At 39.4% G+C, this 18,622-nt stretch overlaps 1 protein-coding gene across 2 annotated transcripts in view; it reads left to right on the forward strand.

Annotated features, from left to right (window-relative positions):
• The first annotated feature begins 1,051 nt into the window (after nucleotides 1–1,051).
• Clxn (calaxin) overlaps nucleotides 1,052–18,622 on the forward strand; it is a 44,453-nt gene continuing 26,882 nt past the window's right edge. For both annotated transcript variants that reach the window (XM_052739936.1, XM_052739935.1), the window contains exons 1-5: nucleotides 1,052–1,177; nucleotides 3,803–3,961; nucleotides 4,608–4,712; nucleotides 9,480–9,631; nucleotides 9,992–10,096. In XM_052739936.1, coding sequence (XP_052595896.1) covers nucleotides 1,120–1,177; nucleotides 3,803–3,961; nucleotides 4,608–4,712; nucleotides 9,480–9,631; nucleotides 9,992–10,096 — 579 coding nt within the window. In that variant the 5' untranslated portion in view covers nucleotides 1,052–1,119. The remainder of the gene's footprint in view (nucleotides 1,178–3,802; nucleotides 3,962–4,607; nucleotides 4,713–9,479; nucleotides 9,632–9,991; nucleotides 10,097–18,622) is intronic.

Raw genomic sequence — 18,622 nt, forward strand, 5'->3', positions numbered from 1 at the left:
TGTTTTCAATAAACTCCTGTGATTTCCCAGCCGTTGCTCTCTGAAGGTTCATGTTGAGCTAGCCCGTTCATTTAGGTCTAAATTCAAACAGAGCATCCCATCTGTTAATGAGTAAAGCAGAAAGTACTGCAGTACTACAGATGTATAATGATTCTTTTATTTTTAAAAAAAAAAACAGAGCCAGAACTGGCAAAGCATTAGTTTTAATGGGATATATTTTTAAAAAGCAAGCTTGGGTTATACCCCGCACTTAAGTGGGAACCCATCTCCATATAAGAGGATGTAACTTTAATTCACAAACTTAAAATTTGACAGTGGCTTTTTGCAAAATTTGCAAAATTTGACTGACAACCTCTACCTCCAAAGAGTGAGACAGGAGATGAGAGAGGAGAGAGAGAGAGAGAGAGAGAGAGAGAGAGAGAGAGAGAGAGAGAGAGAGAGAGAGAGAGAGAGAGTTCTCAGCAACACAGTTCAAGTCTAAGTGTTCAGACTCACTTCCGGTGGTCAATTAGTCCTGAAGAAAATTCTCACACTCCGGCAAAAAGCCACCGTGACAGTTGTTTGAATGACACCTATTTCCCTCCAGCACTTCCACAGACCTCCTTGAAGACCCTAAATCCCGTCGTGCTCAGTACCCAAAACATCTCCTACATAATATGCACACCTTACTCTTAGACTTCTGAATATTTACGTCCCAATCTTGAGGGACTGTGAACCAAAAAGACAATGACAAGTGGAAATTAAAAACCCCAACCTGGCAACCAACAGTCTGCAGAGCGCCAGGTTGGAACTCTGTAACTTGGACTGCAGGGGCTGGGCAGCCAGGGCTGGCAGTTCCAGCCACAAGCTTTTCTAGTCTGACTACTCAACCTCCAGAGCAGGAGCCAATCTGCAGCAGGCCCAGCGGTTGCCATGGCTCCTTTGTGTGCAGGGGCCTCATTTATGTCTCGCGTGCCCGCCCCTGGGAGCCAATTGGTGGCCCTCTAAGGCGTTGCCATGGCCACACTATCTGTTAGGGCCGCAAATGCCAAGGAGTCTGCACCAGGCCTTTTCAGCCTGGAGCTTGTGAAGGGACCTGGCTCCAGAGGACACTGAGACCTAATTATGTGAGCACCCACCATGAACCGAAAGAAGCTACAGAAGTTGACAGACACCTTAACTAAAAGTTGCAAGCATTGTAAGTAAGAACCTAATGCTGGAGGACCCAGGACTTCTGGGCCAGGTCTCTTTCCTACCTAGTGCCTCCTTCCTGCTTCCACCACAAGGGCCCCCTCCACACTACCCCTCAAGAGAAATCTGGAAGAGAATCTTTTTCTGGGGTGTCAGCTACTCATCCAGTCCCAGGATCTTTAGAAACTCAACCAGATGGCAAGCGTCTAGTGTGTGCTGCCTGCGCTCCTTCACACTCACTAAATTCAAAGACTCTCTTTACCTGTGTTTATGTTAAAGAAGTGAGATGCTACATGCCTGGGAGGTATGTGTCTTTAGCTTTAGACAGATTGAAAAAGTTCTAGAAAAACACTAGAATCAAGAAAGTAGCAGAGCCAATGTATATAGCACCTTAACTTACACTCTAGCTCTTACTAACGGGCTGAATAAGGGAAAACAGTCATCCACTTCCTGGACACCTTTAAGAAAGAGACTTGAAGTTCTACAAACAATGTCTTAGGAAGAGGCAGTCTATTTTGAAAACTGTGTTGCTGAGTAAATTCAAGATGGTAAAGAATCTGTCCCCAGTTTCAGACACTCAATTTCCAATTACTAGTGGGTTTCAAAGGTGAAGGAGCTCCTCCAAATGACCAGACACCAGTGAATGGTACTCAGACTGAAAAACAGAGTTGTCCTTGTCCCAGAGTTTTCTAGGAGAATACCTGATATTTCTAAAATGAATACAAACATGTCTGACCAGTATAGAACATAATTCTCAATTGATTGAGTCTTGTTTAATAAGTTCACATTGCTTCACTAACAAACACTGAGAACAATTGAAAATGAGTGGTTTTCCTTTGTATTTTTAATTGCAGTATCGAGGACTAAACATGCTATGCAAGCCATCTACCACTGAGCTAAACTCTAAACTTTGTATAGATTTTAAATTATGAGTAAAAAGATGTCTGGAAAAAATCTCTTGATTTTTGATCTTAAGTAAAAATTTTTACATAAATCCTAGAAACTTTAGTGATTATTAGTGAAATGTAAGTGGTATGTTCTGTTTAAACAGCTACAGCTCATGGACATTATGATCATTTAAAATGTCTTTAAATAGCAGATTATGACACAGTACAATGAGACAGATTCATTGTGTTGAACCAGAGAAGAAAGGGTCTTAGAGTGGGCAGCTTGTTAATCCACCTAGCTTCTTTCAGTTCTTTAAGTGTGTGTGCATGCTGAGAAGTAGAATCATTGGGATCACACTATTTATATTTTAGGGCATGCTGTTTTCCACAGTAACTTACAGCTCATTTAATAAAATCTTAACAATTATATTGTTTACGATTACTTACTAATTTTACTTACTATTTTTTCCTTTTTCAAAGTTTTAAGCTCTCTCTTAAAATGTGATTTTTAAAACCAGGAACCACTCTCTATGTGTTGTGGCATGTTAGATATGTTCAATTTCTCTATTTTCTCTTACACATAGACGTCCTTATGTATGAAAGTATTTCACCTGTTTTCTTTTTGGTTTTAAATAAAATTTCACCCCTCTCCACTCATACCTCACATTTAAATTAACTTAAGTTCTTTTTGGTAAAACTGTATTTTAAAATGTTTTATCTGTTTATTGTTGATGGTGCTAGTGTTGCTGCTGTTGCATAAGTAAGTGTGTGTGTGTGTGTGTGTGTGGTGTGTGTGTGTGTGTGTGTGTGTGTGTGTATTTTCAAAACGCAAATCACCAGGCCTCTGTGGCAAGGCAAGTGTTTGTTGGTTTTTTACCAGCTGAGCTATGTTGCCAGCTTTCACTTATGTTCTTAATGCCAGTAAGTATTTCATTCTCATCTCTCTCTCATTCCCTCTCTCATATTCTCTCTCTGTCTGTCTCTCTGTTGTCTCTCTGTCTCTCTCTCACTCTTTCCTCTTTCCTCTCTTTTTTTGTGTGTAGGTGTGTGTGAGTGTGTGTGTTTTTAATTAAAAAGAAATCCTTCTACCAAAGTAATCCCTGAACAGTTTAGTGTTAATGTTCACCACAACTTGGAGAAGAACCATGCTGGTTAGTAGAACTTGCTTAAAATGCCTTTTATTAGAAAATAATTCTGATTTCAAGGTTCTGCCTTATAAATTCACTAGGCCTAAACTAAAATGAAAATGAGTACATAGATATTTAGGAGTCTAAACTTCCAGGGAAATGCTTGTTTGTAGCTGACATAAACACCTACCATCAAATGCTGGCTGTTGCTAGCAGTCTCAAACAACACAACTGTGACGTGCCCTCTGTCTGTACTGTGAAGTCTCAAATCTGACACCACAGTCATTTGGATCACATTGCTGCCACCTCATTTTCATTCATCCTAAATGCAGTAGAATCTATTTCTATTTAGCATTTGGCTCCATGAATAACTTACCTTCTATTAGTGTATAATGTGACATTGGCATCATCATCTTTTAAACTATGAGGCTGTGGCTCAGGATATGGGAGACTTGAAAGTGGCAACCAAGCCACTTTCATTAGATGCTTTCATTAGATGCATTTTCATTCATTAGATGCTTTTGATTTTGAATATATAAACTCATTAATACAGTATTTGAATAGAGCCTAAGATTTTAAAGTATACTTTTGTTATGTGTTCATTTTGATCTTTTACAGTTAATAAATTTGAAGTGAACTGTCTTATTACGCTTTTCTATAACTTGGTGGGTGATGTAGCAGAAAGACCAGGGGTAGTCATTGGACTAGATCGTAATGCATTTCGGAACATCCTGCATGTGACATTTGGAATGACAGATGACATGATTATGGACAGAGGTAAGATGCATATGTGAGAGAGATTGTCAAATTCAACTGTAATTAACAAAGGTTTAAGTTTGGTTATGCTCTTGGGAGGAATCTCATGTTCTACATTTCCCAATTTCATTTGAATATATTTTAATCTTCCAAAATGTTTGGAGACGGAATCAGTCTCCTATTCCTTTTGTTGTTTAGAAAGAGAACAAAGTTTTGTTGGGTAGCTAGGTTTCATACTCATACAAAAAAAGCCCCATAGTGTTCTACTTCTACTTAAATTTTCTTACATGCTAGAAAATACTACATAACAGTTAAGATACACTCCCAACATGTAACAGCATAGCTTATCTTGAGGAATAAAAACATAAACTATTTTTTATTAAGAAGCTTAAATATCTAATGACTAGCATGTTTAATGTGCCAGTATATTATCATTTTAGCCATATTTTATATATAAAGAACATTAGCTATTTCTACAACATATGAAGAGGAAGTTGAATATATAACTAAAAGAGTTTTTTCAGGTTATGTGTTTCAGTTTCTTTTGTCAAATGAGGGCATGGTGACCTTGGGGCTTGAAACAGCTGTGAAATGGAGAGTGAAGTTAGATTTGATATATTATGCAGGATTAAAATCCAACACAACTATTACATTGTGTCATTTTTAGTATTTCGAGGTTTTGATAAAGACAATGATGGCTGTGTAAATGTATCAGAATGGATTCATGGATTATCACTGTTTCTTCGAGGGACTTTAGAAGAAAAAATGAAATGTAAGCTTGCAGATGACTTGCTAGTTTATACATTAAGATAAACATAGCAAAAGCGTTTTATTTTTTTATTTTTTATAGTATTTTTATTTTATAATTAACTTAATTTCACATATCAGCCACAGATTCCCCCGTCCTCCCTTCTCCCACCTGCCCCCTGCCATGCCCCCCAATCCACCCCCCCATTCCCACCTCCTCCAAGGCAAGGTCTCCCCTGGGGAGTCAGCCCAGCCTGGCAGACTCAGCCAAGGCAGGTCCATTCCCCTCCTTCCTACACCAAGGCTGAACAAAGTGTTCCAGCATAGGCCTCAGGCTCCAAAAAGCCAGCCCATGCACCAAGGACAGGTCCTGGCTCCACTGCCTGGGCTCCACTCCCAAACAGTTCAAGCTAATCAACTGCCAATATTTTATTGAGTATTTTTTGCAGCAATATTCATGAGGAAGATTGGCCTGTAGTTCTCTTTCTTTATTGCATCATTGTTTGGCTTGGGAATCAGGGTAATTGTAGCCTCATAAAAGGAGTTTGGTAATGTTCCCTCTGTTTCTATTGTGTGGAACAATTTAAAGAGTATTGGTATTATCTCTTCTTTGAAAATCTGGTAGAATTCTGTGCTGAAACTATCTGGTCCTAGGCTTTTTTTGGTTGGGAGACTTTTAATGACTGTTTCTATTTCCTTAGGGATTATTGGACTATTTAAATAGTTTATTTGGTCTTGATTTAACTTAGGTATGTGGTACCTATCCAGAAAATTATCCATTTATTTTAGATTTTCCAGTTTTGTGGAGTACAGGTTTTTGAAGTATGACCTGATGGTTCTCTGGATTTCCTCAATGTTAGTTGTTATGTCTCCCTTTTCATTTCTGAATTTGCTAATTTGGATGCCCTCTCTCTGCCTTTTGGTTAGTCTGGATAAGGGCTTGTCTATTTTGTTGATTTTCTCCAAGAATCAACTCTTTGTTTCATTGATTCTTTGTATTGTTCTCTTTGTTTCTATTTTATTGATTTCAGCTCTCATTTGATTATTTCCTGGAATTTATTCCTCCTGGGTGACTTTGCTTCTTCTTGTTCTAGAGCTTTCAGGTGTGCTATTAAGTCACTAGTGTGAGATTTCTCCAACTTCTTTATGTGGGCATTTAGTGTGATGAATTTTCCTCTTAGCACTGCTTTCATAGCATCCCATAAGTTTGGGTATATGGTATACAATTTTCATTGATCTCTAGGAAGTCTTTAATTTCTTTATTTCTTCCTTGACCCATTGGTGATTCAGTTGGGCATTATTAAGCTTCCATGAGATTGTAGGCTTTCTGTAATTCTTGTTGTTGTTGAAATCTAACTTTAAACCATGGTAGTCTGATAGAACACAGGAGGTTATTCCATTTTTTGGTTTTTTTTTGTTTTGTTTTGTTTTGGTTTTTTTTTGGTTTTTTGGTTTTTCAAGACAGGGTTTCTCTGTGTAGCTCGTGCCTTTCCTGGATCCCGCTCTGTAGACCAGGCTAGCCTTGAACTCACAAAAATATACCTGCCTCTGCCTCCCGAGTGCTGGGATTAAAGGCGTGCACCACCACCGCCTGGCCCATTTTTTTTTGTTATCTGTTGAGATTTGCTTTTGTGGTCGAGTATGTGGTCGATTTTAGAGAAGGTTCCATGTGGTGCTGAGAAGGAGGTATGGTCTTTTTTGTTAGGATGGAATGTTCTATAGATATTAATTCCATTTGAGTCATAACATCAGTTAAGTCCCTTATTTCTCTCTTAAGTTTTGATTTTGCAGATCTGTCCAGTGGTGAGAGTGGGGTGTTGAAGTCTCCCACTATTAATGTGTGGGGTTTTTATGTGTGATTTAAGCTTTAGTAATGTTTCTTTTTACATAATGCCTTGTGTTTGGGACATTGTTTCGGAATTGGAACTTCATCTTGGTGGATTTTTTCTGTGATGAGTATATAATGTCCTTCGTGATCTCTTTTGATTGATTTTAGTTTGAAGTCTATTTTGCTGGATATTAGGATGGCTACACCCGCTAGGTTCTTAAGACCATTTGATTGGAAAAGACTTTTCCCAGTCTTTTATTCTGAGGTAGTGTCTGTCTTTGAAATTGAGGTGTGTTTCTTGTATGAAGCAGAAAGATGGGTCGTGCTTTTGTATCCATTTTGTTAGCCTGTGTCTTTTTATAGGTGAATTAAGTTCATTGACATTAAGGGATATTAATGACCAGTGATTGTTAGTTCCTGTTATCTTTTGGTGGTAGTGTGTGTGTACTTCTCTTCTTTGGGGTTTACTGCTGTGGTGTTATCTATTGCCTGTGTTTTCAAGGGTGTATCTGACTTCCTTAGGTTGGAATTTCCCTTCTAGTGCTTTCTGTAGGGCTGGATTTGTGGAGAGATATTGTTTAAATCTGGCTTTGTCTTGGAATGTCTTGTGCACTCCATCTATGATGATTGAAAGTTTTGCTAGGTATATTAGTTTAGGCTGGCATCCACAGTCTCTTAGTGTCTGCATTACATGTGTCCAGGTCCTTCTGGCTTTCAAAGTCTCCATTGAGAAATTGGGTGTTATTCTGATGAGTTTGCCTTTATAAGTCACTTGGCCTTTTTCCTTTGCTGCTCTTAATATTCTTTCTTTATTCTGTAGGTTCAGCTGTTTAATTAGTATATGGTGAGGGGACTTTCTGGGGGGTCTAGTCTGTTTGGTGTTCTATATAGGCTTCTTGTATCTTCATAGGTATTTCCTTCTTTAAGTTGGGAAAGTTTTCTTCTATGATCTTGTTGAATATATTTTCTGTACCTTTGAGTTGGTATTCTTCTCCTTCCTCTATCCCTATTATTCTTGGGTTTGGTCTTTTCATGGTGTCCCAGAGTTCTTGGACATTTTGTGTTATAACTTTTTGGCTTTGGTATTTTCTTTGACTAATGAATCCTCTATTGTATCCTCTATAGCAGAGATCTTCTCCTCCATCTCTTGTATTCTGTTGGTTATCCTATTTGTTTACTCAGATTTTCTGTTTGCAGCATTCCCTCTGTTTGTGTCTTCTTCATTGTTTCTATTTCCCTTTTCAGGTCTTGAACTGTTTCCCTCACCTGCTGATTGCTTTTTCATGGTTTTCTTTAAGGGATTTATTGCATTCTTCCAATTTTTTATTTGTCTTTTCCTCTATTTCTTCCACTTTTTGTTCATCTTTTCCTCAATTTCATTTTTCATTTTTTTCTTGAAAGGCCTCTAGCATCTTCATGATGCTTTTTTTTCATGATGCTATTCTTAAGGTTGCTTTTTTCTGCTTCTTCTGTCTTGTAATGTTCAGGTCTTGCTGTTGGAGGAGGGCTAGGTTCTGGTGATGCTGTATTGCTCTTTATGTTGTTGTATGTACTTCTGCCTTGACGTCGGCCCCAACTCCTCCTCTAACGGGTATACGAGGTTCCTGTGTGAGTGAGTTGCTGTTGGTCCACTCTGTGCTTGTTGTGTCTGTATCTCAGGGGGCCCTTCTGGGTCTAATCTTACCTATTGGTCTACTTGGACCAGGCAGATTCTATGTCTCAGGGGAGCTGCTCTTGGGTCAACCCAAGCTAGTTGACTCTGTGAGTCACAGATGCTTTCTTGGTCTTCTCAGGTCTCTTGGTCCAGTCAGAGCTGACTGATTCTATATTTCAGGAAGCCTCTCTTGTTCCAATGAGAGGTGGGAGATTTTACTTCTCAGAAAGCCACTCTTGGTCTAATGAGGGCTGGCAGATTCCCTGTCTGCTGAGGTTACCCTTGGTCCAATGACAGCCCTTTGTCCAATGAGAGCTTTCTCTCTAGGCCCGAATAGAGCTGGGGGTTGGTTTCCAAGCCTCAGGAAGTAGCTGGGGTCTCAGGCAGATGGGAGTAGGGGGGCAAGGTGTGTAGATTGCAGGGTGTGTTTGCCCAGGGTTCTTGGTGAACAGGGAGCCTTTCAGCAGGAGCCCTGCCTGCTGGCCGGCAACTGGGGCCAAGTTGGCCAGGTGTTCCCAGGGAACTTCTGGAACCAGGGATGGGTCCCTAGGGGTGGGCCTCACCGGGTTTGTACACAGTCACTCACCTCTAGGTCCGAATATGGCTGGGGGTTGGTTTCCAAGTCTCAGGAAGTGGCTGGGTTCAGCAAAAGCTTTTTAAATCACTATTTCCAACCCAATAAAGTAGGTTTTGATTGGTTGGTTGGTTGGTTGGTTGGTTAGTTGGTGAATCTTCATTGGCCTTTTTATGGAGACAAATTTAAGTGAATAAATAATGGGAGTATATTAATTAACAGGAAAATCAAGCCATTAAAGGAGTGTCATGAAAGGAAAGCAGCGCAGGTTGTGATCTACAGTCTAACCATGCAACAGTACATTCATGTTCTAAGTAGTTTACATTGATAACAAACATTAAACTAGAAAACACAATTTAAGTTTTCTACTTCTTAATTCTTAACTGATGGAGTCATACTTCATTTAATATAATTAATATAAATATGCAATTGCTTTTCCATGTTTCCAGTCAGTAATGCTCAGGTTAGTGCTCCTAGGAGTTTCTTTTAGTAGTCAGTTAAAGAAACATGTAAAGAGAAATGGGAATATTTCCCATGAAAGTCGACTAGCATCAAGCTAGTAGCCAAATAATGAAGTAATAAGATATGTTTCCATTCTGACTGCTTTATCAGAAGAAAATGCCACCTTAGTGATAATCACACACACACACACACACACACACACACACACACACACACACACACACACACATATTGTGTGTGTACATACATATATAATATATGTAATTTTCTTTAGATTGTTTTGAAGTGTTTGATCTGAATGGTGATGGCTTCATTTCAAAGGAAGAGATGTTCTACATGCTGAAGAGCAGTCTTCTCAAGCAGCCCTCTGAGGAGGACCCTGATGAAGGAATTAAAGATTTGGTTGAAATTATACTTAAGAAAATGGTAAGTATGAGTAATGTAGAATTTTTGTATTGCAACTTATAAGCAATGTGTGGGACAGAAGTAAGAATTCAGTGATGATGATTTTCAGTATTCTGTTTAGTTAAATGAGTCAACTTTTGCTTGTCAGTAGAGTGATTTCTTTGAGCTGCTGGTGTGGGTCAGTGACAGAGCACTTGCCTAGCATGTGAGAGGCTCTTGATTCCATTAATAACATCTTGTTCCCCCCACAACTACAAAACTTTATTTTTTACCTTGCCAACCTAATCTCTCATTCTCCTACTAACACCTGACTGTGAAAAAGAGTGTGCATTTGCAGCAAGAGTGCCATGTGCTCACTGACCCAGGATGCTCACCTCTCAGGACCAAGACCATGATGGGAAGTTGTCCTTTGCAGACTATGAGAACGCTGTGAGAGAAGAGACCCTTCTACTGGAAGCCTTTGGGCCATGCCTGCCTGATCCAAAGGTAACAATATTCCTTTTTCCTTCAATCAAAATATAATTGGAACAGTCAACCCAGGACTTCTCAGCATGGTGTACAGTAGCCAGAAGAATATGAGCATAGAAAGACCCCCATAGAAGTGACAGTTTATTTCAGGGTACTGATACAGCCCACTGCTATGTTTTCTTCATTCTTAAATGCATTAATCCATGTTAGAAAGAATTAATGAGGTTTAACGTGTGCCAGAAGCCCAGAGGAAAGGCTTAGCGGCTCCACTGGAAGGCAAAAAAGCAACATGAAAATTGTCACACAACATTGCAGTAGGTATTATATCATTATAATAATATTTAATGAGTTGCATGGTACTTCTACTATGCCAGGCAATGTCATAAGCGCAATACCTCATATCACTTAGTTTATAGATGAGGAGTCAAACTTAAAGGATTATTGCATTTTATCAAAGCTAACTTAACTAGTTAGTGGAGTACCAGGATGAATATGCTGGTGCTATTGTCCATAGAAAACTGGGTAGAGTGTGGTGACAGGCAGGAAAAAGAACATCCAGACTATCTATACCACAAGAAGACAGGAAGGCTTATCCAAAGAACTAGGGTTCAAAGGAAAAACAGTCTAGTAAAAATGGAAAAATAATCCAGGCAAAGGAAATGACACATGTATGAAAGAAATGGAGGAAGGGAGGGATCAGGGAGTGTATGACAAAAGGGCCTGGTGTATACATGGCTAGAGATAAAGTAGCAAGTGCCTAGAAAGACTATGTCCTTCACAGCATGCATTTGTCTGGAAAATGGTAAGGATGTGTTGGGGATTTAACAAGCAAGTAATGCAGTTTATGAATGTACATATCCCCTGAGCTCTAGTTTGTATCTCCAGCTACCAACTCAAGTGTCTAGTAAGATATCTTCTAAAAATTCCTGGTTCTTATAAAATTTACATCTCTCCTGTTTCCCCAGTGTCATCAAATGGTGTCCTGTTTCTAGAAGTTTCAGTAACCTGAGAGCCATGTTTGGTTTCTCTGGCACTCTGAGCTACTCCTTCGTCATTTAGCTTTAAATACGGCCCATGCCATTGGCCACCATCATTATCAGCTTTCTTTTTTTTTTTTTTTTTTTTTTTTTTTTGTGTTGTCTTTGGGTTTTTTTTTTTTTTTTTTTTAATTTATTTTGCAATACAATTCAGTTCTACATATCGGTCACGGATTCCCTTGTTCTCCCCCCCTCCCGTCCCCCTCACCTTCCCCCCAACGCCCCCCCCCCCCATTCCCATCTCCTCCAGGGCAAAGCCTTCCCCACAGACTGAGGTCAACCTGGTAGACTCAGTCCAGGTAGGTCTAGTCCCCTCCTCCCAGGCCAAGCCAAACAATCCTGCATAGGCCCCAGGTTTCAAACAGCCAACTCATGCAATGAGCACAAGATCTGGTCCCACTGCCTGGATGCCTCCCAAACAGATCAAGCCAATCAACTGTCTCACCCATTCAGAAGGCCTGATCCAGTGTGGACTCCTCAGCCATTGGTTCATAGTTCATGTGTTTCCATTCATTTGGCTATTTGTCCCTGTGCTTTATCCAACCTTGGTCTCAACAATTCTCGCTCATATAAACCCTCCTCATTCTCGTTGATTGGACTCCCAGAGATCCACCCAGGGCCTAGTCATGGATCTCTGCATCCAGACCACACCATAAGAGCACTTGTTCAGCTATGTTCATATCAGCATTGTTTGTAATAGCCAGAACATGGAAACAACCCAGATGCCCTTCAACTGAAGAATGGATAAACAAAATGTGGTACATATACACAATGGAATACTACTCAGCAGAAAAAAACAATGGCATCATGAGGTTTGCAGACAAATGGATGGATCTAGAAAAAATCATCCTGAGTGAGGTAACCCAGACTCAGAAAGACAAACATGGTATGTACTCACTCATAGCAGGATACTAGACATGAAACAAGGATGAATTGTCTGCTACTCACATCACCAGGGAGGCTACCCGGAAAACAGGACCCCAAGAAAGACACAGGGATCGCCCAATGACAGAGAAATGGAATGAGATCTACATGAACAGCCTGGACATGAGTGGGGGTAATGAAAGGTGAGGGTCGAGGGAAAGAGAGCTTGGGGGAGCGGGAGATCCCAGCTGGATCAACAACAGAGAGGGAGAACAAGGAATAGGAGACCATGGTAAATGAAGACCACATGAGAACAGGAAGAAGCAAAGTGCTAGAGAGGCCCACAGAAATCCACAAAGATACCCACACAACAGACTGCCGGCAATGGTCGAGAGACAGCCCGAACTGACCTACTCTGGTGATGGGATGGCCAAACACCCTAATTGTTGTGCTAGAAACCTCATCCATTATCAGCTTTCTTATTCCTACTGTTTTCCCCCTACTGCCTTTCTCCTGCTACACCCACTGTGTTTTAAAATACAGATTGCATCATGCCCCACCTTTGTCCACACCCTCCAGTGAGATCTCCAGATGCAGATTCTGTATCCTGTCTCTCCAGAAACATCTCTTCCCTTTCCACATTCTCTCAGGACATTGGAATGGGGGCAGTAAGCTCTATGTTCTTCCCTTTCTGCCCTTCTACCTGCTGTGTCCTTCCCATCTCTTCCCCAACTCTTCACAAGCCTCAGGATACTAGTCACCCAAGATCACTAGACTTTCTACTTTCTACATCATACAGATAACCTTTGCCTCCTAACCCCTGCTTCTCTGTGCTCAAGCTTCCGTTTTTCCTTTGTACTATTTCTTACACAATTTCTTTCCTTGATTTTTGAAAACAATAACCAGGTCATAATAACACCTAACATGATGTAAATATCCCACATACAAGTGCAAATGCATATATTTTAGAATAGGTGGTAATACCTTGAGGGACATTCTTTTAGTAACTCAAATCTTACATGTGATAATCATTGATATTATCTCAATTGATTTTACATTACATGATAAAAAATCAAGGAAAGAAATCATAAATATGTTATTTACAAAACCCCCTATGTCAATTATAATCCTCATTTTTGTGACTAGTCACATGGCCTTAACTGGTATTTTCCTCTACTACCTGTTTTGTATTCCCTCTATCCTGAGCAAGCACATCAGCAGGCTTTGATTCTTTTCCATTATTATATCAGACCAGCTGCTTGAGAATGGTGAGGAACAGGATAAGACCAATGTATTACATGAGCATAGGTCCACTGTGACACTTTTCTGTCTGTGAAGTGAGTTCCTCAGTCAGAAGCAATGCTGTGTAGAATACCATGATGGTGGATAATGCATTCTATAAGTCCATGGGTAGTGTTTTGGCAAAAACATTACATGAATGAAAGGCAAACCTACAACCAGAATGAGTATATATCACAAAAGGACAAAGTGCTGTCCTTTCCCTGAAGGAAGTGATTCAACGTAGTCAGCCTGCCACTAGGTCACTGGCTGGAAACCCCAAGGAATAGTGCTACATTGAGGGTTCAGTGTTAGTTTCTGCTACTGGCAGATTTGTCACTCAGCAGCAGCTATAGCCAGGTCAGTCTTGGTGAGTTGAAGTCCATGTTGTTGATCCCATGCATAACCCCCATCTCTGTTACCATGGCCATTTTGTTCTTTGGCCCATTTAGCAACGACAAAAATGGCTGGGAAAAACAGGCTGACTGTCCACAGAATGGGTCATTATATCTATTTGATTGTTAAACTCCTCCTTAGCTGAAGTCAACCTTTTGATGAGCATATACATGGCAAATAAGTATCTTCCTATCCTGTGTGAAGGATCTATGGACATACTTCTTCCCTAGATGTCTTTCTTATCAATTTTCCAATCATGCTCTTTCCAAGTCCCTGGCCATCCAGCCAACCAATTGTCTATGGCCCGTGAATTGGTGAACAATCACACATTTGGCCATTTATCCTTCCAAACAAAATGTATGAACGTATGATACCTGAATTCTGCCCAGGATAAAGATTTCCATTTGTCAGCGTCTGTTAGGATACTCACACACAGGATTGTAATTCTGTAACTATTTACCTTGAGGTGGTACCTCTATACCATCAGTAAACCAGGCCCTAGTTTCTTCTTCAGTCAAGTCATCATCATCATAGGACACACCACATGTGTCTACAGATGCATGCTAGGGGGCAGAGGGCACTGTAAGAGGAGTAGAAACCACAGGCATTTAAGCAACATCTTCATGTAACTTGCTTGTACCTGCAGGACCTGCTTGGTCTGATCATGTAACTTCCAGTTCATAATGGATTGCTGCTGTGAATGTTCTGCTTTATGGCTTGGTGTATCAGATAACACCCAGATTATGATTGGCAGCTCAGGACTCATGGTAATTTGATGGCCCACTGGCAAATGTTCAGTTTCCACTAAGTCCCTATAGAAGGCCGAGAGCTATCCCTCAAAGGGACAGTAGTTGTCTGCAGATGATGGTACAGCCTTACTACAAAAACTGTAAAGGGCTCCTCTGTGATTCACCTCTAGAGGGCTGCTAAAGGCTCCAAACAGCATCAGTATCTGCCACTGACACCTCAAGTACCATTGGGCCTGCTGGATCTATGCTTCAGATGGTAGCGCAGACTGCATAGCAGCCTGGACCTGTTGAAGAGCCTTCTCCTTCTCCAGCCCCCATTCAAAACTAGCAGATTTTCAAGTCACTTGGTATATATTCTCGAGTAACACATCCAAGTGAGGAATGTTCTGTCTCCAGAATCCAAATCGCCTCTGTAGATGTATCCAACCTTCCCATCAAACAATAAACACAGAACCAATGCAAAGAAGAAAGCCAAGAGGTCAGAGCCAAGAGCCAAAACCTTACCCTTCCTCCTGCAGTGGTCCTACCTCTCCGAACCAGAGCTACCCCTGTGTTAAAGTCTTTATATAGAGTTCCTGTCCTGCCTTCTCATTGGTTGTAAACCCAACCACATGACCGCCTCCTCACAGCCTGTCTGTATAGGCCTCCAGGTTTTCCATGATTGGTATTAAGATTAAAGGCATGTGTATCCAATAATGGCTGTATCCCTGAACACACAAAGACTTACCCAGCTCTGCCTACTAAGTGCTGGAATTACAAGCGTACGCTACCACTGCCCTGCTTTCCTATGGCTTGCTAATAGCTCTGACCCCCGGGCAACTTTATTTATTAACATACAAATAACATTTTAATACAAATAAAATATCACCATATTTCCCCTTTTCTATTTTAATAAAAAGGAAAAAAAAGAAAAAGCTTATAACTAATATAAGAAAAACTATATACAAAAGGACAATAACTATATACAATATATACAAGTAATAAATACCTAAACAATGTCTAGTCCATTTGTATTTGACAAATTCAGAGAAAATAATTTCATTATCTATCCTATTTTGGTAAGTCCAAAATGTATCCTAATTAATCTTCAACTATAACTAACTAACCTTCAACTATAACTAACTAATCTTCAACTCCCTCAGAGACCCAAGAAGGAAATAATATTAGCTAACAAAAATAAAAACAGGAAGTGCACATAAGCAACCTCCAAAAAATTTGTGAGTTGACAGAAACAGACAGCTGTCTGGACAGTCACCTGAGGTTTCTCCGAAGTGCTGGGGCATCATCTTCAGCCTATAGGCTTAGCATATCTGACAGACTCATTTGTGAAGCAGGATGTACACAAGGTCAACAGTTCAACCTCACATTGAGTGAGAGTAGTCCATGTACCAGAAACACCTGAATTCCACCAGTGTCATGTCATGATTCAGGATTTCAAATTCTGGAAATTGCTGTTGGTTTTCCAACTCAGCTGTCCATTCTTCCTGGCTATGTATATATGGCTTCATCTCAGCATCCCATTCTTCTCCATATCCCTCCATCAAATGCCAGTCTACTATTGAGAGGCGTGAGCTTAGTTACTCTTCAAGAATAACTGTTTCAGCTGCTGTTCCATTGCACATCAGAGGCCATCGGCCCACTGCCTGTTCAGCTGCCTTCGAAGAAAAGGGCACTGTACCTTTTTCGAATTGCGAAGGCCACTTCAGGGATGGTGCCATATTGTCCTGGCCTCTGAAGATGCCTTTTGATAAAGCCATAACCACACTTGTTTTGGCAAGAATCAGTAATCCTTTGTTTTATGTCCTGTTTGTCCATTTTGTCCTGTTGATTCGAGGATACTTTGTTGTTCAGTGGCTAACTTTTGCCACAATGAAAGTTAACTCCATATGCAGTTTCTTCAATGCCCATATTTTCTCTGAAGTAGATTGGTACTGCCAGGAGCCGACATGTCTCATAGTCATAACAAAAAAGAAAAATTTTCTAAGTTATTAAAACATTTTAAATGCCATATTCTGTAGATCTCTGAAGGGTTTGAAGATAACCTGTCTATCTAAAATATATCTACTCAATCTTGAAAACATACCTAATATAACTACAAGTTCTATTATAATATCTAACTACTAACTTTCATTTCTTTATATCCTAATAGTTGGTAATAACATTCAAGGATCAGAAAATTGCATTACATTGTTAGATGAACGGTACAATTAGAAAAATATATATAACATTTTCTAACAATATCAATTTCAATATATATAATTTGTATACAATATAAAACAATCCAATCCAATGTAAAGTATTTACATTTTTCTTTTCTTTCTTTCTTTTTTTTTTTTAATAAGAACCTTAAATCTAATCTCCTTTGCTTAGCCTTTTTCCTAACCCTTGACAACAACTTGTAACCAACCCCCCTAATCATTGAAAATTATCCCAGACCCAAAACCCATTAAAAGACCAAAAAAACCAACCGCCCCACACCACCTCTTTGGGAATGTGGGCGTCGTATTCTTGAAATTGCTTCCTGCTGGGTATGGGCGAAGGTATCTTTATCCTGAAAGAAAAATTTTAGGTTAATTGTCAAATTCTAGGAAAGGTAAATATATCCTTCGTTATCCAGTCTGTGTATAATGCCAAAATTCAGGGTTTATCTCAAATCCTTATTCAAGTAGTCTTTGAGACTGGATCATCTCAGCTAGCTCTTCTCAAAATTGCTCTGAGCACTTTGTAGTTCAAAGCTGATCTGTAGATGATGTTTGTCAGCTTAGTGATGTTATTATTGTCCACGTGGAATTGTTGTTGTTGTGGGGCCCCATCTTCTTCCTGGAGACTTCAGTTGATGTTAGGCCTAACCGTGATTTCCTGCAAAAAACTGATAAGAGACTCGAACACAAAGACTATATATGCGACTTTTTAGAATTAGTTAGTACTCTATATGACCATTTATATCTTAACAAAGTTTAAAATGTATATATATCTATATATATTGATCTTGTAAATTTTGATATAAAATTCATACTTTAAGAAAAGTTTAAAGTATCAGAATAGAATCAAAGAGTTGAGATTCGTAATAGAATAGTCCCTTAATTAATTTGGCTTTTCTCCTGTCCCATAGCAGAAGATGGCTCTTTTCCTCTGGCATGATACAGGGAGTTTGCATTTTCCTTTTAACAACATGCTTGAGTTTAAAGAAGGAGAGAGCCATTCTCCAACTCCAAAGTCAGCTTTAAATTTTAATTGAACTGGGACTATTAGAAGTTAAATAGTGTTAAATCTTTAAAGAAAAGCAGAAACAAACATTTAGGAAGACATAAAATTTTTTTAGATAACATACCCATACGCCATTTCACTCTGTTTCTTAGGATAGATGATTTGTTCCTTTTCTTCAGTTGTCTCATTTGTCCAGTGTTCTTCAAATTCGTTAACCTTCATTCTCCTAAAAGACAAAAACAAAAACCTTTCCCCAAGGTTTTTTGGGGATGTTCCTTTTTGACAAGTTATCTGATTAAATGAAAAGGCATGTGTTACTGGTGTAAGTTAGTTTAAATTGGATGTTTACGATAGTTGATGAACTATCACCTCCTCTAATTAAGAGGTCTCTCTTGTTCAAATCGAACCTTTATCAATTTTGATGGTACCCACAGCTTATCTTCTCCTGTAGAAATAAAAGCAAAACCTCGTCCCCAACGTAACACATACCCTGGTTTCCATTCTGAGGTCAGCACATCCTTAAAGTATATAGGTTGATTTAATTCTGTAGTTTTTTCTATTATCCAATGTCTCTCTGCAGCTGTTGTTCCTTTCTCATTGGCATTGAGAAAATTCAAAGTTAATAGAGCATTATGTAGTCTATTTCTGGGGGTTTTTGTTACTCCTTTTTGTTTATTTAGCATATCCTTTAGAGTTCTGTTTGATCTTTCTATAACTGCTTGACCTGTAGGATTATGTGGTATACCTGTAACATGGTTTATATTATAATAAGCAAAAAACTGTTTCATTTTAACAGAGACATATGATGGAGCATTATCAGTTTTGATTTGTGCAGGTATACCCATAATGGCCATAACTTCTAGCAAATGAGTGATTACAGAATCAGCTTTTTCAGAACTCAAAGCAGTTGCCCATTGAAATCCTGAATAAGTATCGATAGTGTGGTGTACATATTTCAGTTTTCCAAATTCTGCAAAGTGAAACACGTCCATCTGCCAGATTTCATTCCTCTG

The sequence above is a fragment of the Peromyscus californicus genome, unplaced genomic scaffold, assembly GCF_007827085.1.
Source record: "Peromyscus californicus insignis strain IS unplaced genomic scaffold, ASM782708v3 Scaffold_16__1_contigs__length_79575227, whole genome shotgun sequence".
Classification (NCBI taxonomy): Eukaryota; Metazoa; Chordata; class Mammalia; order Rodentia; family Cricetidae; genus Peromyscus; species Peromyscus californicus.